The following is a 25,065-nucleotide window of genomic DNA, read 5'->3' as shown; positions in this document are numbered from 1 at the left end:
AAAGAAAGCAGTAAAATAAGGGACAATTTCTTTTCTCAAACCCTTTTTATCTTCATAACGCTACTTATCACATTTTGATTTTTTTTTTTTTTTTTTTTCTCTATTATAGCCATAAGTAAAGTCGAATTATATTATATAATTATATTTATTTTATTATTGAAACGAGTAAAAACATAGGAGTAAAAGCTGCAAATTATGTAAAATGCAAAGACTTTTACGTACTATGTGTGTTATTAAGCTCATACATTTGCCAGGATGGTACATCAGGGACTATTCCCCCTCCAAACGATTATCCGTATTATAAATACAAGATGATTCCCTTGTTTTTCAAAAGCTGAAAGTACGCTCTTTTTAAAGCTCGTTTTAAATACAGCTCTTTTTACAATTTTCCACAGGGGAAGAACACTTCAGACACCGTGTTTATGCCTAAAGTTTGTTCCACTGAGAGACGCTTGGTCCCCTGGGACTTTCTATTTATACAACAAAAATTTCCACTTATGATACAAAATTCTGAAGATTGTCAAGTGTCCTTGAAGTGTACTATCAGACCAGCTTCATATCTGACTTTTCTGTGAAAAAGAAAAAACTTCTTAAAACCAAAGAGGAGCTATCACTGGACTTTAAGTGTAGCCTTTTTTTAAGTGTAGCTCTTTTTAATGTAGCTCTTTTAAGTGTAGCTCTTTTTAAAAAAAATTTGTGTAATTGCACTGGCCTTTATGACTTTTTACTCCACAAGGTCTTAAAAAAGTAAATGAAACCCATAAATCACTCCCTCCCCCAGCTAAATAATGAGTTTAAGTCTAAATATTAGGTTTAACTCTTGGGGGAGGGAGTTTAACTCCATTCCTCCTGTTGAATTTTGGGTTGTTTCTCTGTATCCAGTAATATGCTGTTTTGCCTGTGTTTATACACAGAGACACTGTGGGGTATTCCCCTTCGCCTGGGAGAAATTAATAGTCTTGACCTCAAAATCCGCTTTTTCATTGTTTCAGCTCTAACCCTGTTCTTCCATCCGGACCACTGCATTTGTTCTTCTTCCCCATCCCATTTGTAAGGGCCGTGTTTGTAGATTCCTTCCTCCCATCCCATTTGTAAGGGCCGTCTTTGTAGATTCCTTCCTCCCATCCCATTTGTAAGGGCCGTCTTTGTAGATGTTCTTCCTCCATCCCATTTGTAAGGGCCGTCTTTGTAGATTCCTTCGTCCCATCCCATTTGTAAGGGCCGTCTTTGTAGATTCCTTCCTCCCATCCCATTTGTAAGGGCCGTCTTTGTAGATTCCTTCCTCCCATCCCATTTGTAAGGGCCGTCTTTATAGATTCCTTCCTCCCATCCCATTTGTAAGGGCCGTCTTTGTAGATGTTCTTCCTCCATCCCATTTGTAAGGGCCGTTTTTGTAGATTCCTTCGTCCCATCCCATTTGTAAGGGCCGTCTTTGTAGATTCCTTCCTCCCCTCCCATTTGTAAGGGCCGTCTTTGTAGAGTCCTTCCTCCCATCCCATTTGTAAGGGCCGTCTTTGTAGATTCCTTCCTCCCATCCCATTTGTAAGGGCCGTCTTTGTAGATTCCTTCCTCCCATCCCATTTGTAAGGGCCGTATTTGTAAATTCCTTCCTCCCATCCCATTTGTAAGGGCCGTCTTTGTAGATTCCTTCCTCCCATCCCATTTGTAAGGGCCGTCTGTGTAGATTCCTTCCTCCATCCCATTTGTAGGGCACGTTGTTTGTGTGTGTTGGTATGCGCTGCATTCATTGCAGTTGCTCCAAATCCATAGTTCAGCGTAATAAACCCTGCTAATAAAATTTATTCGTAATGAAATAAACATACTCTAAATGTATCATACGGGATCCTCACGATAGCTTCTTTGTCTATAAGAGAGGGGGAGACACGGGTCTAAACACAAAATCAGAAAAAAATGACTTCAAGGATTATTAGAACACTACGCAAAAAAAAAAAAAAAAAAAAAAAAAAAAAAAAATCCTCTCTGTTCTGGTAAATTTTCTTTTAACAAGTTAAAGGCCTCCCAAATGCGTGTTGTTCAAATTTGTGTTTTATTAATTAAGTTGATTGTAAATTTATATGGATCTCTTTTTTAGTTATTCTTCATCTGCTACTAATAGTCTTCCCTCGCCATCTAGTTCGACGCCCAGCTCTCCTGCACTGATTCGGCCTATTGTCAACAGGTATCTTATGTTTGTTTGTTTTTTGGTAAATTGACTTTCCCCTCGTTGCATATTGACATGCAACTGTAAATTAGTTGGTTGTATGTGTTGGCTTGACAATGATGAATTTGATTTTACTGGTTGTTTTTTCTTTTTTTTTCAATTTAAATACATGAAAATAACTATATACATGAAAAGGAGTCTTGTTTTGTTGTTAAAGGTGTTACTGAAGAGTATGAGTGACTTATAAGAGCGGGAGCTGGTACTAGGGTCAACAAAAAAAACTATCAACGCCATCTAGTGTTTGACGGCATTTGTCATTTTTCTTTCAGTGTAATAATAAAAGTAATTGATTTAATCAATATAATAGGCAGGGTTGGATTTATAGCTTTGACGCTTCTAGGCCCAAGCGTTTTTGCTGCTCCGTTTTCGTGGAAATTCCTGGAAGTTTGGAGATAGTGGAAGCACTGAACAGAACGCAACTGATGAGCCAAAAGTAATCAAAGAGTGAGGTGATTCTGAACTCTCAGCTGCCATTCTTTGGAGACACCTGACAGTTTATAAGTGGCCACGGAATTTCTGTGTTGTTTTAAAATCACTTTTCTGTGACTAGGCAGCGCGGCGGCGAAATGAACCTGGCACTTTGACGATAAGTAACACCAGTCCAGTTTTTGTTAAGAAACAAATCACTTAGCAATAACTTATTGTGCCCACTGGCATTGTGCGCTCCTAAACCTTGGTCTAATGGGCCTATTGGTAAATCTTGACCTGATAATTGGTAAAATTAGGGTAGGAATATGTGCCTGATCTCAGTTCCTGACAGAAAAACGATTACAAAGCTTGAAAAGATGCCATGTGTTGCCAGGTGCTAGATGGCGTTGATAGTTGTTTTTGTCGGTGATTGCGCCAATTTTCACTCTTATAATTAACCCATACTCTTTTGGTGTTACTTTATTATCATAATGATCTTGGATGCTATAGTTTGCAGTCGTAATTTTACTAAGTGGGAGCAATCCCTCGCAATGCTCATTGGAAGTATGTTGCTTAAATAATTTTTGTTGGCAACCTAACTCTTCCGTGCTAATTCGTGTTAATGTCAAGTCATTTTTTTCCTTCTTTTGATTACCTTTTTTTCTTCTCTGCATATTAACATGCAACTTGGTTGGTTGTATCTGTTTGTTTGATTATGATCTATTTTATTCTTTTCATGTTGAAACACCGATATATCGACAAAAAATAACTAAATACATAAAAATTGGCTTTACTAACACAATACCTCCGTTTGCTGCCATTTACAATCCTAATTTTCTAAGTGGCAACACCCCCTCGCAACGCTCACTAGGAATATGTTGATAACGCAAATTACTTCAAAAATTAGTCTGAGCTACGACCCCTAAGACAAACATCCCCCAGTGGAAATCGATGTGCAAAATGAGCAACGAGTAGTCTCCCTTTGTCTTCTAGTTTAACCACCTTTCGCGCTATTTCGTGCTAGTTTCATTATATTTTTTTTATTTTCCTACATTACTTTTCTATTACACTACTTTCTATCTACATTATTCTTATTCTACTTCATCTACTCTTATTCTTATTCTCTTATTCATCTACTCTTATTCTACTTCATTTCTCTAATCTTATTCTTATTCATTATTCTACATACTACTTTCTATCATTTTTCTATCTATATTACTTTTTTACATTACTATTAGTATCCCTTTGTCTTCTAGTTTAACCACCTTTTGCGCTATTTTCAATACATTTTATTTTTACTTTCCTTTCTATCTACATTATTCTTATTCTCTTATTCATCTACTCTTATTCTACTTCATTTCTCTACTCTTATTCTTATTCATTATTCTACATACTACTTTCTATCATTTTTCTATCTACATTACTTTTTTACATTACTATTACTATCCCTTTGTCTTCTAGTTTAACCACCTTTTGCGCTATTTCGTGCTATTTTCAATACATTTTATTTTTATTTTCCTACATTACTTTTCTTTTCGTTGCGTATTAACATGCAATTATGCATGCCATTGGTTGGTTGTAAGTGTTGTTTTTATTATGATTTATTCATTTTCTTTCTTTTTTCTTTTTTTTTTTAATATGAAAACACTAAAATCTTGACAACTAATTACTAAATACATAAAAAGAGTCTCGTTTTGTTTGCAAAACTGTTTATTGATAACTTTCTTCTTCATAACTAAAACTTAACTTTACCATCCGATTGCTACCTCGGAATACTTCCGATTGCTGCCATTTAAAATCATGATTTTGCTAAGCTGCAAGATCCCCTCGTAATGCTAGGAATATGCTGATTACTTAACTAGAAATATATTTATTACGTAAATTGGTTTAAGCTATGTCCCTGGGGACAAATATCCCACAGGAGAAATTAACTTACAAAATCGGCAACTTAAACTCCTTTGCCATCTAGTTTAACTTCTAGCTCTTCCGCACTAAATCGTGCTATTGCCAATAGGTTTTTATCGCTCTTTTTAAATTAACTTTCTGTTTGCTACTTTTTGATCTGACTTTTCTCTCTTCTTCTTCTTCTTCTTACTTTTCCCTCCTCTTTTTTTCTTTTTCTTCTGAATTTTCCCTTTTCTTTTTTCATTTTTCTTCTTCTTCTGACTTTTTCTAACGCGAGCATTACTGATTTGATATGGCGATTTAGTTAGTTGAACCATTTATTTTAAATGCAAATTAGGTTAAATGCACCTGATGGCTTTAGTTTTGATGTCTGTAGTTTAAACGAGTATCTATTTTAGAGCAAATTATTCAAAAATACCGAATTTGACGAAAAATAACTAGCTACACAGAAAGGTGAAAATTAGTAGCCTACTGTTAATTAGTATCTTTTTTTCTAACTAAAAGCCGACTTTTAGTATCATAATAACTCTGATTACTACTATCTACTATCATCTTTAGGTATTATTTACTATGATAACTTTTCTAATTGGAAAAATCCCCTAAAAATGCTCACGGGAAGTAATCTGATTAAGTAAGTTGTATTTTTTTTTTAATTAGCAAAATCGGTTAATTACTTCTATCGGATCAAATGTTTGATATGTTTTATTTCCCATCTTTATTGATTTAAAACAAAATACATATATATATATAAAAAAAAAACAGAAAAAAATGCGAAAAGAACTAGGAATATGAAAAGGTCCTTATTTTGTAGATAAATACTTTAATTTATTAAAAATAAAAATTATTTCCAAAAATAAAACGCATCTTTTACTATCATAAAACCAATGGTTTCCAGAGTGCTCGAAATGCACACTGGAAACATCTTGATTAAAGCAGCATTCACATGTAAGTTGAGCAAGACATTCTTGTGAACGCCGCTCTTAAGCGCAGGCGATACACACAGAGAAAAGGAGGCAAAAGCGGATCTAGAGAAAATCTAGCGGGGGCGGGGGGGGTATGTGACAAGGGTGCCAATAACTAACCAAATTGACAAGTGTATTAAAACAAAGAGTGAAAAACAGAAAAAACACCGAATGAGGTGCCAGAAAAAACCTTAAGGGGGCCCAGGGTCCTACCGCCCTCTGAATCCGCTAATGAAAGGAGACTTCTTGATGGGTAGAATTCGAAATACTAGACTTCTTGAATCTAGAAGCACCAAATTTTAAAAGTGGACGTGAACTGCCTAGATATTGACGTCTGGACAGACCCGTGTCTAGACACGCAAATCTAACGAGACAAGAATTTAAACTCCAATTAAGTAGCTTTGTTTTGAAAATTGGTTTGAACACTTCCCCTGGGGACATTTTTCCCCATGGAGTATTGATTTGTAAACATTGCAACTAATAGTGTTTCTTTGCCATTTAGTGGCAAATAAATCTTTGGCAAAGATTGGAATTTTGGCAAAGAAATGGATCTTTGGCAAAGATCCATATTTGCCATCCTGTACTGATTTGCTCAGTAGTCAAAATTTTTTTTTTCTGTGTTTTCAGCTGTCTTTCTGCTCGCTGCATGCTCATATTAAACTATTTGCAAAATTGGTTAATTGGATCCGTTGGATTAAATATTAAAATCTTTAATATTCCTCCCAGTCCTTTTTGGGCAACCTTCCGTTTTGGCCGGGTTAAACGGAAAGCGGGTCGTCCACGGTTGGATGAGAGGATGTTGTAAAGGAAGATTTAAGGGAGATGGGAATTTTCTGGGAGGATGTAGAGAAGGAGGCTTTGAATAGATTAGGATGGAGGAGGAGCATGCGTAGCTTTGTTGGCCTCAGGTGGCTTGGTGCTGCGGTTAGTTTTTATTAGTAGTAGTATTAGTCGTAGTAGTAGTATCTTTAATATTCCAATGTATATATATTCGAAACAAATATATCAAAAACGCCAAAATTTGTCGAAAAATAACGTAACATATGTAGAAGGTCCTTGTTTGCTAAATACATGAAGGAGAGCCAATTTGGAGGAGGCAGGGGTGGCCAATTGCCACCTAGATCTTGAAAAAGACTGTTTGCATTTTCATTTAAAAATGAATAAAAAAAGCTTGCCCCTCTACATTTCGTGCATTGGCGTCTTTGGATAAGTAGTCTTTAATTAAGCGTGTAATAACGTCATTTAACGTCTAATTCAACGTTTAGCTCTCCTGTACTAGTTCGCTAATTTCTGTTGTTGTTGTTGACTCGTTTTCCTTCTCTATTTTCTTTTGCCTTTCTGTTTGCTTTTCAAAACCTAGCTCTCCTGCACTATTTTGCTCTGTTATCTAACAGTCTTTTTTCCTGTTTTTTTCTTTTTTTTTTCTTTTTAACTTTCTTTCTGCTCGCTGCATATTAAACCATCTGCAAAAGTGGATCTATTGGATTAAGCTTTAGTATCTTTAATATTCCAGCGTATAGTTATTCAAAAAATTCGTATCGAAAATCTATCATTATGCTAGCAATAGAAAGGCTAGCAAAAGCTAGATATACAAGTACCAAAAGCTATCATTAATAAATAAATGTAACAGGGAATTCAGTTACAAGGGTTAAGACGAAACAAAAATAAGATTGAATCAAAGCACTAAAAGTAACAGAAACACACGAGAAGAGAAAAACTTCAAGATTGAAGCTGGAGGAGGGGGATTAATTAAATCTGGTTTTAAATGGGTTGGGCTCTTGTGGCCTACGCTGCAACGTGTTATTATTATTAGTATTACTGTATCCATCGGGTTTGTTATTTATCTATCTGTTATCTTATTTTGAATTCAGCATCTCTAGTTTTAACCATTTCCCTTTAAAGTATCAGGGACATCGAAACAAAAATATCTTCCCCTTCAATCCGTCTTAGGTTTATTCTACCCACAATTTTCTAAGATTTTGATTTTCTAAAAAAAATTCAAAATTCTGAAGTTTTTAGGATGGTATCACATTTTCGTATGTACTGCCGCACTGAACCGTGAAAATAAATTAGCTAAACTTAATTTTTAAACCTGCCAGTGCTAAAAGTTCAGACATTAACAATCTGTTTTTTTCCAAAGGCAACTTCAAAGAAAAGCTACATATTCTTAAGCGGTTTTCTGTCATATCAATTTAGCTCATTTTTGCTGAATTTTTAGCCATGTTTCTTTTTTTCCGAATTTAGTTGCCACCGTTACCAATAACTGCATATGAAGGTTTTTTTCATTAAAAACTGAATTTTTGATTTTTTTTTTCTATTTTTTCAATATATATGTTGTATAATATAGGTTGTATAAATTTCCACTAAACCAGTTCAAGTAATCAGATTTCATTTTCATTGTCCTTGGTGTCTTAGAGAAAATGTTTCGTTTTCGGTGTGAATAATTTCTTTGCGTTCTCGTTTTAGATCTCTTGATTCCCTTGCTGAATATGAGATACCCCCATTGCCTGAAATGGCACAGCCACTAATTGAGGGCTGTGTGAGAAGAAGAGCTATAAAGAAGAGAGGCAAGGCCCCGGGAACAAGTTTTTGGGGTTGTTTTTGGGCACAGGTCCGACACCGCCAGCTTCTTCTATTTCCCAAAAAGCTATTTACCAACTGGTAAGTAGATAAGCACTTCCCTGTTAATATGTAACAAGTGTATTTTCATCATTTCATGCAGTAAAATAAATAAATTAAAGGAACAATCATTGCTTGAAGGTCAGTTGTCCTATACGTAATGGTTCAACTAACTAAATCCCCTTATCAAATCAGTAATGCTCGCATAAGAAAAAAAGGAAGAGGAAAAGTCAGAAGAAGAAGAAAAAAAAGAAAAGGAAAATTCAGAAGAAAAAGACAAAAAGAAGAGGGAAAAGTAAGAAGAAGAAGAAAAACAAAATTAAGAAGAAGTGAAAGTCAGAAGAAGAAGAAAAAACAAATGGTAAACATCCGAAGAAGAAGAAAGAGAAAAGAAGAGGGAAAAGTCACAAGAAGAAGGAAAAGAAGGAAAAAGGGAAAAGTCAGAAGAAAAAGAAAAAAAAAGAGCGAAAGTCAGAAGAAGAAAAAGAAGAGAGAAATGTCTGAAGAAGAAGAAAAAATAAAAAAAGGAGAGGGGAGAGTCAGAAGAAGAAGAAAAACAAGAGGCAAATGTTTGAAGAAGAAGAAGAAACGGACTTCACTTTATATTTTTTCTCATTAACCAGCTTATCCCCATTCCTACTGTGATACGAATGTGAATCGGAACTTGGTGAAATTTTCTCTTTAATCTTGAAAGTGTGCTCATAAAACACTTTAATCCTGAAATCTTTAATAACTTAATCATAAAATACTTCCTGAGGTCTTTAATAACTTAATTGTAAAAGATTTTAAGACTTTTTATGTCTGGGAAAAGTGTCGCAAAGACAACTACGTGCAACAAAAACATGTACCTACTCCTATGGCAGTGTCCAAAATTTTTCGTCGGGGGAGAGGATGTTTTTTTCAGGGAGGGGGGGGGGTAGAATTTTTTTCCAAACGATTTTTTTTTGTTCCAATCGATTTCGGACCATGCCCCAGCTAGGCATTTCCGAACTCCTGATGTCCCCCTCGTGATATTTAAATTTGGTTGTTCAGCTTGTTCTGAAATAACATATTAAAGCCTTTTGAAAAGTATTTGCTTGGTGTTGGGGTATACAAAAAGTTGTAAACTAATGTTGGGAGTGAAAAAAAGATGAGTACCTCAACTTGTAAAACAGGCTTAGGAGGAATATTAAGAAAAGAACCTGTTCTGAAATAACCTAATAAAGCCTTTTGAAAAGTATTGCTTGGTGTTGGGGTATGCAAAAAGTCGTAAAGTAATGTTGGGAGTGAAAAAAGATTACCAAAACCCTTGAAAATACTAATAATATAGGGTAAAATGTTGTTATTGTAGCTAGTTTAGAAGGAAAATGCTCCATCAAGGCTACCAAACTACTACTACTACTAACAACTCACCGCAGCACCAAGCCGCCTGAGGCCAACACAGCTACGCACGATCCTCCTCCACCCCAATCTATTCAAAGCCTCCCCTTTTACACCCGCCCAAGAAGTTCCCATTTCCTTTAAATCATTCTTTATGACGTCCTCCCACCCCAGACCTGGACGACCTGCTTTCCGTTTAGCCCTAGATGGTTGGCCGAAAAGAACAACCTTCGGCAATCTGTCATCCTTCATCCGCACAACGTTCCCTAACCAGCTCAACCTTTCTTTCATTATAGCTCTAGAGAGTGGTATTGAACCTTAAAGTTTGTGTAGCCTATTGTTTGAAATACGGTCTGTCAGTCGTTGAAACAGCAAACTAATTCAGGACGGTCTCTTGAACACATCTATCAAGTAGACCTCTGATTTTCTTGCCGGCAATTATTAAGAGTCATCGTTTATCACTATACTCCCTCTCTCGTAACATCGTATCAGATTTTTTCGAATACTATTCCTTCTCTTCTTCCAAACTTTTTTTAACTGTGAACAAGCACCCTGAGCCTTGGCTATTCTATTTTTAACATCTTCACTGCTCCCACCATCATTACTAATAATACTACCAAGGTAAGTGAAGCTGCCCACCTGATCAATCTTTTCATTACCCAACGTCACCTTTTCATCTTCACTTATTCCTAGCCTTAGTGACTTAGTCTTCCTAACAATAATTTTCAAGCCTATTCCAGCACCCTGAACTCGCAAAACCTCTAAAACTTCATTCATTTTGCTCACACTATCATCTAGGATGCTTAAATCATCAGCATAATCCAAGTCCAGGAGACTTTTTCCTCCTCATTTGATTCCGTGGTCTCCCATTACCTTTCCTGTGCTCCTTAAAACAAAGTCCATCAAAATAATCCATATAAAGGGGGATAGAACACAGCCCTGATTAACTCCTGGTTAATACAAAACCAGCTGCTAACCTCATTTCCTACCTTAACCGCAGCAGTGTTATTCTCGTACATAGCACTAATCACTTTAATGTATTTGTCTGGTATACCATACAAGGATAAAACCTTTACTAAAGCTCCTCTATCAATAGAATTGAACGCTTGCTTGTAATCTATAAAACTGAGGACCAAAGGTGTTTGAACACTCAGGCACTTCTCAATTATTAGTCTAAGAGTGAAAATTTGGTCGACACATCCTCTACCTTTTCTAAACCGCACTGCTCTTCTCTTAAAGCTTTGTCTACGGCATCTCTCAGTCTAAAAAGTATCATATTGCTAAGTAACTTCCTAACTACAAAGACCAGACTAATCCCTCGATAATAACCACACTCCATTTTATCACCTTTTTTATGAAGTGGCTTAAATGAGGCTCTCCTAAAATTGTTAGATACTTCCCCTTTTTCAAAAATCATATTCATAATCTTCAATAACTTATTTCTGACCTCAGAGCCACCATATTTAAGAAACTTATTTATCACCCTATCAGCACCTGGAGCCTTATTATTCTTTAATCCTTTTAGTACTGTTAGTACTTTTAGTACGGACCATGCCCCAGCTAGGCATTTCTAAACTCCTGATGTCCCCCTCGTGATATTTAAATTTGGTTGTTCAGCATTTTACATGAATTCTCCTGACGTAAAGGAAGCTTAAAAGGCCATTGGATATTACTACATCAACTTGGTACTTTCTTTCATTTAGTGACTTCTGGTGACCTTAATGACTATTAGTGACCTTAATGTTAGTTAATTCCTCTAGTGACCTTAATGACTATTAGTGACCTTAATGTTAATTAATTCCTCTAGTGACCTTAATGACTATTAGTGATCTCAATGTTAATTCATTCCTCCAGTGACCTTAATGTTAATTAATTCCTCTAGTGACCTTAATAGACTATTAGTGACCTTAATGTTAATTAATTCCTCTAGTGACCTTAATAGACTATTAGTGACCTTAATGTTAATTAATTCCTCTAGTGACCTTAATGTTAATTAATTCCTCTAGTGAACTTAATGGCTATTAGTGACCTTAATGTTAATTAATTCCTCTAGTGACCTTAATAGACTATTAGTGACCTCAATGTTAATTAATTCCTCTAGTGACCTTAATGTTAATTAATTCATATAGTGACATTAATAGAATATTAGTGACCTTAATGTTAATTAATTCCTCTAGTGACCTTAATAGACTATTATTGACCTCAATGTTAATTCATTCCTCCAGTGACCTTAATGTTAATTAATTCCTCTAGTGACCTTAATAGACTATTAGTGACCTTAATGTTAATTAATTCCTCTAGTGACCTTAATGACTATTAGTGATCTCAATGTTAATTCATTCCTCCAGTGACCTTAATGTTAATTAATTCCTCTAGTGACCTTAATAGACTATTAGTGACCTTAATGTTAATTAATTCCTCTAGTGACCTTAATGTTAATTAATTCATCTAGTGACCTTAATGGCTATTAGTGACCTTAATGTTAATTAATTACTCTAGTGACCTTAATAGACTATTAGTGACCTTATTGTTAATTAATTCCTCTAGTGACCTTAATGTTAATTAATTCCTATAGTGACCTTAATAGACTATTAGTGACCTTAATGTTAATTAATTCCTCTAGTGACCTTAATGTTAATTAATTCCTCTAGTGACCTTAATGGCTATTAGTGACCTTAATGTTAATTAATTCCTCTAGTGACCTTAATGACTATTAGTGACCTTAATGTTAATTAATTCCTCTAGTGACCTTAATGACTATTATTGAGCTAAATGTTAATTCATTCCTCCAGTGACCTTAATGTTAATTAATTCCTCTAGTGACCTTAATAGACTATTAGTGACCTTAATGTTAATTAATTCCTCTAGTGACCTTAATGTTAATTAATTCCTCTAGTGAACTTAATGACTATTAGTGACCTTAATGTTAATTAATTCCTCTAGTGACCTTAATAGACTATTAGTGACCTTAATGTTAATTAATTCCTCTAGTGACCTTAATGTTAATTAATTCATCTAGTGACCTTAATGACTATTAGTGACCTTAATGTTAATTAATTCCTCTAGTGATCTTAATGTTAATTAATTCCTCTAGTGACCTTAATGACTATTAGTGACCTTAATGTTAATTAATTTCTCTAGTGACCTTAATGACTATACTTTAAAACCTGAATTATGAACCTAACATTTTTCATCTGAATGACTTCACATTCATATGCATTTAAAAAGGAAAAAATAGATAAGTTCTAGGCGGGTAATGGCCGGGAAAATGTTATTTTATTAATAAAGGTTTTTTTCATAATATTTTTTTTTTCATAATCAAGGTTCTAAAGTATAGTCAGCCAGAGGGTGTACGTCCTGCCCATGACCCAACAAAATATTGCAATGCCCCATCGGCGGGGTCTGCACCCCACTTTGGGGTGCAGGCGCCCCAAGTTGGGACGCACGGGGTTAAACGATTATTTTCAAAAAAAAATCATGAATGTATGACTTAGTTTAGCTATAGTTGAGTGTAATGGATAGTGTAAAAAAAATTAAGAGTCTTTACCTTTCCATCATAAACAACAAGTAGAACAATAGGGATTTTTTTTTATATAAGACAGTGGAATGCAACTTCAAATGAATATTTTGACCCTATATCCAAGGGCCGTCCTCAGCAAAACAAATGAAGAAAAGAAGAATATAAAATGACTCACATTAAACTACAATCTTTAAAACTGGAATATTTCTCAAAACTTTCCTGAAGTAATGATGCTAGGACTGTATTGAGAAAATATTTTAGTTTTTGATAGTTAAGTAGTTATATCTTAGTTAATAATAGTCTAATTTTAATCTGTTAGAGCAATTTTTTGCCAGGTCACTGGAATTACAAAAAGGTACCATGTCTACCAAGTGTGGTCCACGCTTGAGATATTTGCCACGGCAGAATTCGAATTAATAATTTCAAAAACTGGACTGCTATTTTTTTTTTTTTTTACGGTACCAGGTACGTCGTGGTATACCCCATTCGCTACTAGTCTTTTATCTAATTGACAAATAGATTTTTCGACTCAATTGAGCATTAGCTTGAAGGTAGCAACAGATGGCGCCAGTAAAATAAACCTGTCAGGAGATAGAGATATTGCAAGCTAGATGTGTAGTGATGAAGATATTTCCTAGGCCTAGGAAAAAAGTAGTTTTTTCCTAGGCCTTTCCTCTTTCAGACAGTCTGAAAAAGTTGCGTGCCTCTATATTTTGTCTTATAGGTTATCTATTTACAGGCCAATCAAGAAAGGGGATTTCAAAGAAAAGTCATTGGAGCCTATACATCTAACTGAATGGGAAATACTGCCCGAAGGGGATTCTCATCCTGAGGGAATCGTCATGACAAACACAAAAACAGGTAATGTTTAACCATCAATTAAGATCGTCGAACCAGGATTGCCACCCGGCGAGAAAAATCACTAGATTTTTGCGATTTTTTGGTTTATTTAGTGATTTTCTTTAATAATCCAATTGTTTATGTGCTATTTAGTGATTTTTTGTGTAGGCAATATAAAAGATAACTAGAAATAGTTATAAATCACTAGGGATGGCAACCCTGCGTCTAACTAAGACTAAGTTGCTGCATTAATATTCGCATTGGATGTAGGGGGATTCATCGTTTCTTCTTTTGGGAAAAAAGAGTACATTGGTGTTCTAGATTCTAATAATAAACGCGGCTAATTCTAAATCCTAAAATAATATCGAGTAATATATAATTAAATAAATTAAAATTTTGGCACTTAAACCCCTCCACTAAATTCCCCCTCCCCCTAGATTTTTGAAAATACCTTTTTGGGCATTTTCGTTGAAAATGATTTTTTTTTGGTTATTTAATTTAAAAGTATTAATAAAATAACAAATTATTCCCTCCTAGATTTTGAAAAATTAAATAAAGTAAAACTAAATTACGTTAATGAAAAAATGTTAAATATATATTTTCTCCTATTAAACATTTTTAACCAACAAGGCCCTAATATTAATTTTACAATGGGATTTAGCTGAAATGAAAATCTTCCCTTTCTTAATTTCGTCATCTAATGACGAAATCAGGGATAATGTAATTATCTCAGTATTTGACCCACCCTTGTGATAGGTATCTTATGGGTGAGACCTGCCCATAATGATGCATATATATTCCTTTGATGATGTTTATCCCCCTAGCGTATATTTTGTGGTCGTATATTATTGTTAATATCGAAGGACTTTTTTTAAACCTTTGGATTGTTTGAAAGTGAACCTTGGGATATTGTTCAATTTTCAATGGGAGGCAAGTTCAAAACCACAGTTGACCACTGTCATTGCCGTGGCATATGACGACTACCAGACTTGTTTGAATGACTAACATCAATCAGCGCAAGTATATTAGACAATTATTTATTTCGCCGCTTTTCAACCTTTTTGATGTCACCCTCCTCCTCCCGGGAACAAAGAGCTGTTCCATTTTGAAAATTTAGTCCAATAATTTTAGTTTTCCACAATCAGTTGTTGATTCTGCTCGAACTACTTTATGCCAAAAGGGATTATAACAAAGAGTGATGGCCATTATCCGTATGGCCGTAATTAAGGCCGTAACAAGTAATGACCGTAATTAAGGTCGTAACAAGTAATGACCGTAATTAAGGCCTTAAAGCCTCCGCTAAGGATAAAGGTGCTTCAGGTGGTGGGCAGGGGCTTGATTTGCTATGGGGCAGTGGGGTAACTGCTTTCCCAAAACCCCATTTTGCCCCCTCCCTCTCCCAGCTGAAATTTTGTTTCTTCAAAAATCTTGTCAAAACTAAGATAAGCCTGCGTAATTCAAGCATGCACTGAAACTGATCAGTTTTCTTTACTATGTCTTTACCTTTATGTTACTACATGGATAATTTTCGGAATATTAGACATTAATATGCTCATAATTTCAATTACTATGCAATAATTAAATACAAAATCAAAATTGTTGTGAAATAACAGAAATAACAACCAAAATATATATAGATTATTTAAATACGTTTTGATATTCATTAGTTTTGTTTATTCAGCAGCACATTTTAAGCTAATTTACCTGTTACCAATTTATCTATTACCGTTTATGTGCCACCTTTTCACCGGCCGACCTGTTATTTATCTTGAGAGCGCCAAGGTTGTCTTGGTGTTTTTCAGGGAAGCGCTCAAGTTTTTGGAGTACCAGCAGACGCTTCACTGATAAGACCCAACCAGTTAATACTTAAGTGACGCTATTGTTTTTATGGATGTTGTAAATGTGCAGTATCTTCAGTGCTTGCTCTTGCGCTCTATTTCTTAAATTCTAGTAGACTCTTTGGCTAAATCTACTAATGGCTACTAAGACGTATGTTATAATGGCTACTAAGACGGATATGGATACTAAGATGGGTATTATTATGGCTACTAAGACGGATATTATAATGGCTACTAAGACGGATATGGCTAATAAGACGGATGTCTACGGGTCGTTTTGGGTACCCGTTTGAGTGACTTTATGTCAAACAATAAGCTGTACGAAAAATGTAGTTCTATCCCGCTTTCTGGGGCTATAATGGGCTGTAAAAGGTTTTCTGGGGCTATAATGAGCAATCTATCATGCGGATGTATGATAGATTGCCGTCGTCCCCGAATGGGGTGTGAATATGTCATAAGGGAAAATTTAGACGAAATTGGAAGTACTTGGGAGGGTGTAAAGACAGATGCCCTGAATAAATTGGAATGGAGGAGGTGCGTTCGTAGCTTTGTTGGCCCCACGTGACTTTCTGGTGCAATTATGCGTTACTGGTAGTAATATTAGTTGGTCTAAGTATCTTAATTTAAATTAAAAACCGTGGAACTGGCAATATCACCTTATATAATCAAAATATAGTTCTATTTTAACTGAAAATTGAAAACCTTTGGAAGCTGAATTTTTGATGGATTATGCGCTGTAAATTTCTGTCCATTGGAGATTTACAGACTTTTGTTTTATAAAAAAATTTTAAGAAATGCGTTTTACCATATGAAAGCATGCATCACAATTTTTTCAAGAATTATGTGTTTCAGTAAAACATCGCTTTGCAGTCCCTGGTCTTCAGAATAAAAAGCCTCTTGGTTTTAAACAAAGCAGCTCATAGGTAGTCTGTATATGTAACCAGGACCCTTCCGGGGGGGGGGGGCAAGCTGCCTCGATTGCTCTGGTGGAGGGTGGGGCTTCTGGGACATTTTATTTATTTTTGAGTCGGGAGGGGAAGCGCCTGTATTTTAAATAGATAACAATAAAATTAATGACTTTCCTGGTTATTATACAGCTAAAGAAAACTCGGAACAAAACTCTTGCAGTATCTTTCGGGATGGGAGTCAGTTTGGGGACTTTTTAGGATTTTATACGGGACGGTCTGTTGTGGGTGGGAAGTTGGGGATGATGGAACGTAATCGAGAAAAAGACAGGTTCTTGGTACCGAAACGAAGACACAGGAGGTTTTTTCTCTCGACCAGCATGGTGAGCTTGAACTTACCAAATAGATAATCATATGAAACCTTGCCTTAACCATTCAGGATTTTAAGTGCTCGTTTTTTGATATTTTCAATCATATAGATATGCTCTGAAGAAAGACTGAAATGCCACACTGGACAAGCAAACTCGAGTATTGGCCAGATGAAAGAACAATAAAGTTGGAGAAGATCCTTAGGGAAGCAAGAGAATTTAATCCGAAGTTTTAGAAGGAAGACCGAAGGGGAAGCTTGTTTGAGGATGTTTTGAACATGGGCATTCCACTTCAAGTCAATAGTAATTGTTACCCCAAGTAGTTTAATGCATATGACAGAGATTATGGGAGGAACGGGGTTTGTGAAAGAGTGGGATGATTTAAAAAAATTAACTGTCATAACCGACGATTTATTAGCGTTAACTTTCATCTTCAACAATGAAGCCACCTGTGTGACATCGTCAAGTAATGTCATTTGAGCTTTTAATATTTCATCGGCAAACCTCAAGTGCAGAAAGGTCATCCACATACTTCCTTCGCTCATTGGGGTCGGTCGTAAGTCTATTAACCATTATAAGGTATAAAATGGGACCCATCAGGGTTCCCTGGGGGACCCCACAAAAGATAGGAAGGGGATCGGAATAAACATTTTTATATTTAAGCACTTGCGAACGATTTGTTAAAAAGGAGGCAACAATTTTAACAAGAAATGAACTCACTTGAAACTCCATCAGCAGTTTATTTACAAGGATATTATGGTCAATTAGGTCGAACGCTTTCTGGAGATCAATTAATAAAAGATTCAACCAAGTATTAGGGTTTTCAAGGTTTTTAAGAATGGTGTCAAGAAGACTAACTAGATAGTATGAAATAGATGTCTCCTTCAGGTTTGCAAATTGTTGTAAGTGAATAAGTTCAAGAATCTCTGCCTTTAACCAATTAGCTAAGAAACCATCATACATATTTGAAAAAAAAAACTGTGGTTAAGGTGATTGGTCGTACTCCAGTAAAATTATTCAGGCCTCCCTTCTTTTGGATTGAAGTAATATAGCCCAGCTTTCAGCAGGGAGGGTAACATCCGGAATTACATTAAAATTATCATTTATCATTAAAATTAAAAATCATTAAAATTAAAAATATTTAAAAAATTAAGAATCATTATCATTATAATTATCAATTATCATTAAAATACTAACAAGGGGTGTTGATCGTTTATCAGAGAGTGCTTTTATTAGGTCAATTGGGAAATCAATCGGACAAATACTAGTTGTTGTTTTTTTTAGTTTCTGTATTTTTTCTATTATTTGCTTGGCCGAAATTTCTGGGATTTTGTCTTTTGAAGTTTCAGCGATGGTTTTCCGAGAGAGGGGGGAACGCTTGCACAATGCTAGCTAGGTGTTTATTCAGCTCATTGGCTGTCTGTTCAGGCGGTTCATCCAGAAGGAAATCAAGGCTCTTGCACAAGCGACCCCCTATTTCTTTCATATTCTTAAACCATTGCTGAGGTTTGCTCTGTTTTAAGTAATTTAATTTATTCTTACCATAACGAGAAGCAGCACGACGTATTTCTTTCTTTATTTGTTTACGAAGGGTTAAGGCATCCTCTTTATTTCTGATGCGAAAAAGTTTTAGTTTCAAATGGATTAGTTTTTTTATTTTTACATTAATGTAAGGTTTATATGAGGAACATACCTTCTTGGTAACCTCTGGGAAACAATTTTGGTTATTTTATCATTAATTTTGTTTGAAACTAACCTTTAAATTAAGATTTAGACACGACAAAACATCATCCCAACTCTTAGACGCAGTCCAAGATCCAAAATCAAAAGGACTTTGACTTGTTATTGGTCGGTTCGACAATTCAGAAACTGAGTAATTTGTTTTAAAAACTAGCAGTGGTTTCAAATGTAGCATGAAATGATAGCTACCACCGAGGGGGGGAAGGGTAGATGGAAAATTGTAAAAGGTTTTAAGGTTGGTGCAAATAACATCCAAACTGGTTCCACCTTTTGTAGTAGGGGAAGTAGGGGTGATACTGACGTAGCAATGTTGTTTTAAACCCTGAATGATTGCACAATTTGTGTCGTGTGTATAAAATTATCCAAAAACTTGGACTACATCTTGTATTCTGTTGACTATATTTTTCTATTCGTTTTGAATTCTTCTTTTCCTCTATATGTTTCTCGAACGCTCAGGTTTCAGTTATTTTTATGTTATGTAATATCTTGCGTCAAAAATCAATATCAGAATGTAGATATTATGATTTTTTTCATAAATTTAATCTAGGCTTAAACGAAAAAATAAATCCTCAGCATCCTAGTAAATGTCAAATTGCTGTCTCTGGATGCATTTATTGGCCCGCCATTCTCTAAAGTTTTCTATATAACTTATGTATGTATGTATGTATGTATTTCTAAAAAAGCCATCGGGCCATAGAAAAAGAAAACAGAACATAGACATAACAAAACCAACAAAAAAAACACAAATAAATTAAAAAGAAAACAAATATTTCTGTATGTTTCTCTGTATCAGAGGAATATTTTGAGAAACATTAAAAACAGCTGTTTAGTAAGAAATTATGGAATTTAATTTTAACGTCAGTGGATTAACTTTAGGGGGGCCGAGGGGCATGTACCCCGCTAGTTCTCCCACCCCTATATTTCGAAAAATACTCTTTTTGGGGGTATTTTCATTGATTTTTTTTCGAAAATCGAATAAATCGCCCGCCGCTACATTTTGAAAAATACATTTTGCCCCTCTTCCTAAATTTCCGTGAATTGAAGCCACTGATTAACATCAATGTGATGGGTTCGGTTTGATTTTTCATCTGTCACATAGTGACAGACTATCTGTCACTATGTGACAGATAGTCTGTCACATAGTCACATGTCACATCTGTCACATAGTCACATAGTGACAGATAAAAAAATCTGCCACTATGTGATGAATTTTTTCTTTCACTATATAGATGAATTTTTTCACTATGTAGATGAATTTTTCCATCACATCAATGTGATTCAGTTTCGGTTGAGTTCAGGTTCAATTCCGTTCAGTTTGATTTTCATTCACATAATGACAGAGTACTGCAGTTTCCACTTGCATTTGTGTAAATCTGTCAATAAAAAAAAATGTGGGCAGCGCCCCCCCCCCCCCCTTTTTTTTCCTTAAACCTTGGACTAAAAAAGAGAAACAAATCACAATTCTAGGCTACAATCTGTTAAGTAAAAAAAAAACATCAAAGGCATAGGGGATCCTAATTTTTTTATTTTGTTTTTAATAAGCAACATATGTTTTATTCAGTTTATTTTGTTTGCTTTTCAATTAATTCCAATATTCAGTTTTAATTTTAATTATTTTAATTTATGTTTCTTCATTTCTTTCAGGCGATGTGTATAAATACAGAGTTGCTGATTCCACTGCAGCAAATAATTGGTTAGATAAATTGACATTAGCTAGTCGAACTTCAAGGGAAGATTCTGTTACTTCAGACTTAATTGAATTCTAGACATTTTGAAAGGCCTAGAAAAGCCCTTTTCGTCTTTCTATTGATTTTGTTTTGTTTAAGTTTTATACTTTGCTCAAGATAGTGCGTGATCAATGTACGAATTGTTGTAGAAATATTTTGAGATTAGCTCATTTTTATAGATGTCTTTGGATCCTAATGAATTTATTAGTTGGCAGCACTCCAATTTGGCCTTACTGCTACTCCGGCACTATATTTTTCGCCTAAAGAGTCTATTAAACACCTTTGGTCCTCAGTTTTATAGATTATGAGCAAGCGTTCGATTCAGTCGATAGAAGAGCTTTAGTAAAAGATTTTTCGTTGTATGGTATACCAGAAAAATACATTAAAGTGATTAGTGCTATGTACGAGAATAACACTGCTGCGGTTAAGATAAGAAATGAGGTTAGCAGCTGGTTTTGTATTAAATCTGGAGTTAAGCAGATCTGTGCTCTATCCCCCTTTATATGGATTATTTTGATGGACTTTGTTTTAAGGAGCACAGGAAAGGCAATGGGAGACCACGGAATCAAATGGGGAGGAAAAAGTCTCCTGGACTTAGATTATGTTGATGATTTAAGCATCCTAGATGAAAGTGTGAGCAAAATGAATGAAGTTTTAGAGGTTTTGCTAGTTCAGGGTGCTAGAATAGGGTTGAAAATTAATGTTAGGAAGACTAAGTCACTAAGGCTAGGAATAAGTGAAAATGAAAAGGTGACGTTGGGTAATGAAAAGATTGACCAGGTGGGAAGCTTCATTTACCTTGGTAGTATTATTAGTAAAGAGGATGGGATCAGTGAAGATGTTAAAAACAGAATAGCCAAGTCTCAGGATGTTTTTTCACAGTTAAAAAGAGTCTGGAAGAATAGGAAGATAAGTATACAAACCAAGATTAGAATCTTAGAAGCTACAGTGATGACAGTGGTCAAATATGGCTCTGAAGCATGGACGCTCCGAAAAGTGGATGAAGATTTGCTAGATGTTTTCCAGAGAAATTGCTTAAGGATTGTTCTGGATACCCGGCTGACTGACCATATTTCAAACAATAGGCTATATGAAAAATGTGGTTCAATACCGCTTTCTAGGTCTATAATGAAAGAAAGGTTGAGGTGGTTGGGGCATGTTGTGCGAATGAAGGATGACAGATTGCCGAAGATTGTTCTTTTCGGCCAACCATCTAGGGTTAAACAGAAAGCAGGTCGTCCCCGTCTGGGGTCGGAGGACGCCATAAGGAAAGATTTAAAGGAAATAGAAACTTCATGGGTGGGTGTAAAAAGCGTGGCTTTCAATAGATTGGGATGGAGGAGGAGCATGCGTAGCTATGTTGGCCTCAGGCGGCTTGGTGCTGCGATGAGTTGTTAGTAGTAGTAGTAGTTTGTTTCTTTACTACTCTTCGGTATATAAGCTAAATACTATTTGTCATATCTCAGACTTTGGTCTATAAGCAGAAACATTTTTCGTTGCAATAATTTTTTTTCGAAAAATGATATAAATGTTTATCATCAGAGTGGTAGTAAGGCTGAGTTGGAATAAAGCCAAGTGAATTAAAATTATATCCCTAGGACAGAAAGACTCGATATTTTAAATACCTTCCTTCTGTCATGAGCGCCGACAGGAAATCTCCCGAGGATTGGGGGTGCAAGTTGTACCAAAATTTAAAAATTTAACCAAAATTTAAACGGGAATATTTCTCATTTCCCTATTTTTAAACATTTTTTTTAATTCTTCTTGTTTCTAACAGACCCATTACCGCCCTTCCGATGTCTCCCCCCCCCTTCAATAAATTTCGAAGATTAAGTTTAAAATATCTTTTTTGTATTATTAAATAATGGCTATAAATGTTTTTGGTTGAACCCTCTCGGCTTAAGTGGCTTAATTCTTGCCTCCCCTTCTCTGTATCCGATTCCTGGCTACGGTGCACTTGGATTTCATAAGAGAAAAAAGTCTCACCACCAACTTTGTTGACACAAGCATTCACACAGGAGCAGTATTCGCAAGTAATTTATTTGTCGATTTAAGCCAATTTTAGTTGCCTTTTCAAGCAATTTACAAAGTTCAATAATTCGTTTTTAACGGTAACTAGGCATTTTTTTTTTCTCTACAATATGAAACAGCCGTGTAAATTGATTTTCTGAACAGTCGTGTAAATTGATGTGTATTTTTGCTAAACAACAGCAACAACCGTGGAATCGATATGTGAAATTCAAATTTCTGTTCACAAATTTCTGCTCAGAGTTTCTACTCATAAAACTGCTTAAAATTCTTGCAGTTTCGAAATATTATCTAGTGTAGCCCTTCAGATGCCAAGTTGACCAAGTCTATGAAACAAACAGCAAAAAAGAAGCATTTTTGGTCTTTGAAAAAATACCCTGAATTTGTTAGTGTTTGCTTATGGGGTTGAATATAGAAAAATAATCGAAACTTTATTATAGAATGGACTTGGTTTTCATGATTTTTTTTTTTCTGCCAATTTTTTCCTGGTTATTATATATATATATACAGTACAGCTCAGAATGTTATACCCAGTAAAAAGTTAAGCCATTAGAGCTGACTGAATGACCAGGTTAGATAAGCCAGATTACACCCTCCCCCCCCCCCCGCGCTTCATTGAATTGGCTTGTAGGAGCTCGTTCTGGTATGCATAATTTATTAATTTAGTCGCATGTTGTTATTCTTTATTAATAAATGGCCATACAAAATCAAAAAAGAAAATAGTCTTCCTTCCTGAAGCAAAAGCTTGTTACGGAGCTCATTTGATAAATCCACTAAACAAACACCATCTTCAACAATAATATAATAGGATTCACAAATAACTGTTGAGGGACAAATCATTTTAGTTGACAGTGAAACAACAACAAAATCTCTGGATATTCCGGTTACATACAGTGGCGGTCATCAGCAGATAAAATCTATCTGCTGATTATGTGTTTATCTGCTGATGACGACCACTGTATATTTTGACCGAAATATCCAGAGATTTTTTTTTTTTTTGTTTCATTGTTAAATAAAATGATTTGTCCCTATCGAAATGTTATTTGTTTGCCATGGAAACGCATTGTGGTCTTCAAAAATACCTACATAATATAATTCATACACTTCTTCCTTGCGAAACGCACAAATAATATTTTTCTTCTTTCCTTTTTCTGATTTTTCCCAAACCCCAATCCCAAAAGAGGACTTATGTTGAAAGAGGGTTTGAAGAGGAAGAGGAGGATTTATGTTGAAGAGCAGAATGTGCAGAATGTGCAGAATGTGCAATATTGTCTTATCCTTTTATCCTTATTAGAAGAGAACATAATTTGTGCTTTACTGAAAAATAATAAAAAAACAAATGACCTTGAATTGTCTTTTTAATTTATTCCTGATATTTATCAGGAATATTTATTCCTTAAAGTTTGGATAATGTTTTATTTATGAAAGTAAAAAAGCGAAAATATTTAAAACGTATTTTTTTTCAGTAAAGCGCAAATTATGTTCTAATCCAGAGAAGGCATGGGGGTCATCGCCCTATTCATGTTATTTTTGCTCGTTTTGTGTTTGACTCGGTTATTTACTTTAATTACTATTCGTTTTCGGTTTCATTTATTTATTGATGGTGATTTTTGGGAGTTCTACGCTGGGAAGATTATTTGAATGTATTTCTGTTCAGTTTTGGTTTAATGGAGATCTTTACTTTTCTTTGAAAAACTCGTTTTCTGGAAAAAAATTTGAAGTTAGTTTCTGTTCGTTTTTTTTTTTATTGACATAGTCTTTTTCATATTTTAGATTTTTTTTTTGTTTGGGGGGGGGGTCTATAAGAATCCATAGTTTGGGTTGCTAGTTGTATGTCAGAGAAACTTTTTCAACAATTTTTAATCCTGGCACAAACAGTATTTTCAATTAAATTTTATAACACCTGAAGTTGACCTGAAAAATGAAACTTAATATCATTTCCAAAAGATTCTATATATGCTCTTTGACAACCTGGACACATACTCATTTTGTTTTATTTAAATTATAAGATTATAAGTAATGATAGTAGTAGTCCCAAAAGCTTCAACTTAATACCCCCAGTCGTTCTCGATATATTGCTGAGGTATGTTATTGGCAACCACAAACACAATGCCTTTTGAGTTAATTTAAAACTACACTTAGTTTGAAAGCTTAATGTGCCAATTGCATACTTGGGGGAGAAGTTGAAATGCCACCAATATCCCTGATAACAGTTGCTGGACCGTTCTACTATGCTGAACAAAATGGCTGTCTCAAAATTTTGACTGGATGGGTTGAAAATGAATGGGCTTGAGAGAAGGGCTGCTTGCCCTCCAATCTCTTTTTACTCTTAAAAAGGGCACCATAATTTTTAATTTTGAATCGCATTAGCTGCTTTAAAAGTTACTTTGATATTTATGGCTATTATAGATTATATGCCTTTTTGAAAACCTGCATGCCTACAGTTTTTTCGTTTAATCTGAAACTCTTCCTAAACGTTCCCTAAGAGTTTCACCTTAATACCCCTAGCGTCATTAGTTATAGTAACTGTAGTTGTAGTATCAAAAATATACACATAGTGCCTTCTGGCTATTTCAAAATCATTCACAACTTACCAATAAAGGTTTAACTTAATAAAAGCTGCTC

At 35.0% G+C, this 25,065-nt stretch overlaps 1 protein-coding gene across 4 annotated transcripts in view; it reads left to right on the top strand.

Annotated features, from left to right (window-relative positions):
* Positions 1-20,546, top strand: part of RalGPS (Ral GEF with PH domain and SH3 binding motif) — a 180,902-nt gene extending 160,356 nt beyond the window's left edge. For all 4 annotated transcript variants that reach the window (XM_089103890.1, XM_089103889.1, XM_089103888.1 and 1 more), the window contains 4 exons: positions 2,093-2,179; positions 7,963-8,157; positions 13,734-13,855; positions 20,330-20,546. In XM_089103890.1, the coding sequence (XP_088960016.1) occupies positions 2,093-2,179; positions 7,963-8,157; positions 13,734-13,855; positions 20,330-20,451 (526 nt within the window). In that variant the 3' untranslated portion in view covers positions 20,452-20,546. The remainder of the gene's footprint in view (positions 1-2,092; positions 2,180-7,962; positions 8,158-13,733; positions 13,856-20,329) is intronic.
* Positions 20,547-25,065: the final 4,519 nt, after the last annotated feature.

This window comes from Artemia sp. Qi Xiang Cuo, chromosome 18 (assembly GCF_049724085.1).
Source record: "Artemia sp. Qi Xiang Cuo chromosome 18, ASM4972408v1, whole genome shotgun sequence".
NCBI lineage: Eukaryota > Metazoa > Arthropoda > Branchiopoda > Anostraca > Artemiidae > Artemia > Artemia sp. Qi Xiang Cuo.
The sequence above is the reverse complement of the archived record's forward strand: the minus strand, read 5'-3'. Positions and strand labels throughout refer to the sequence as shown.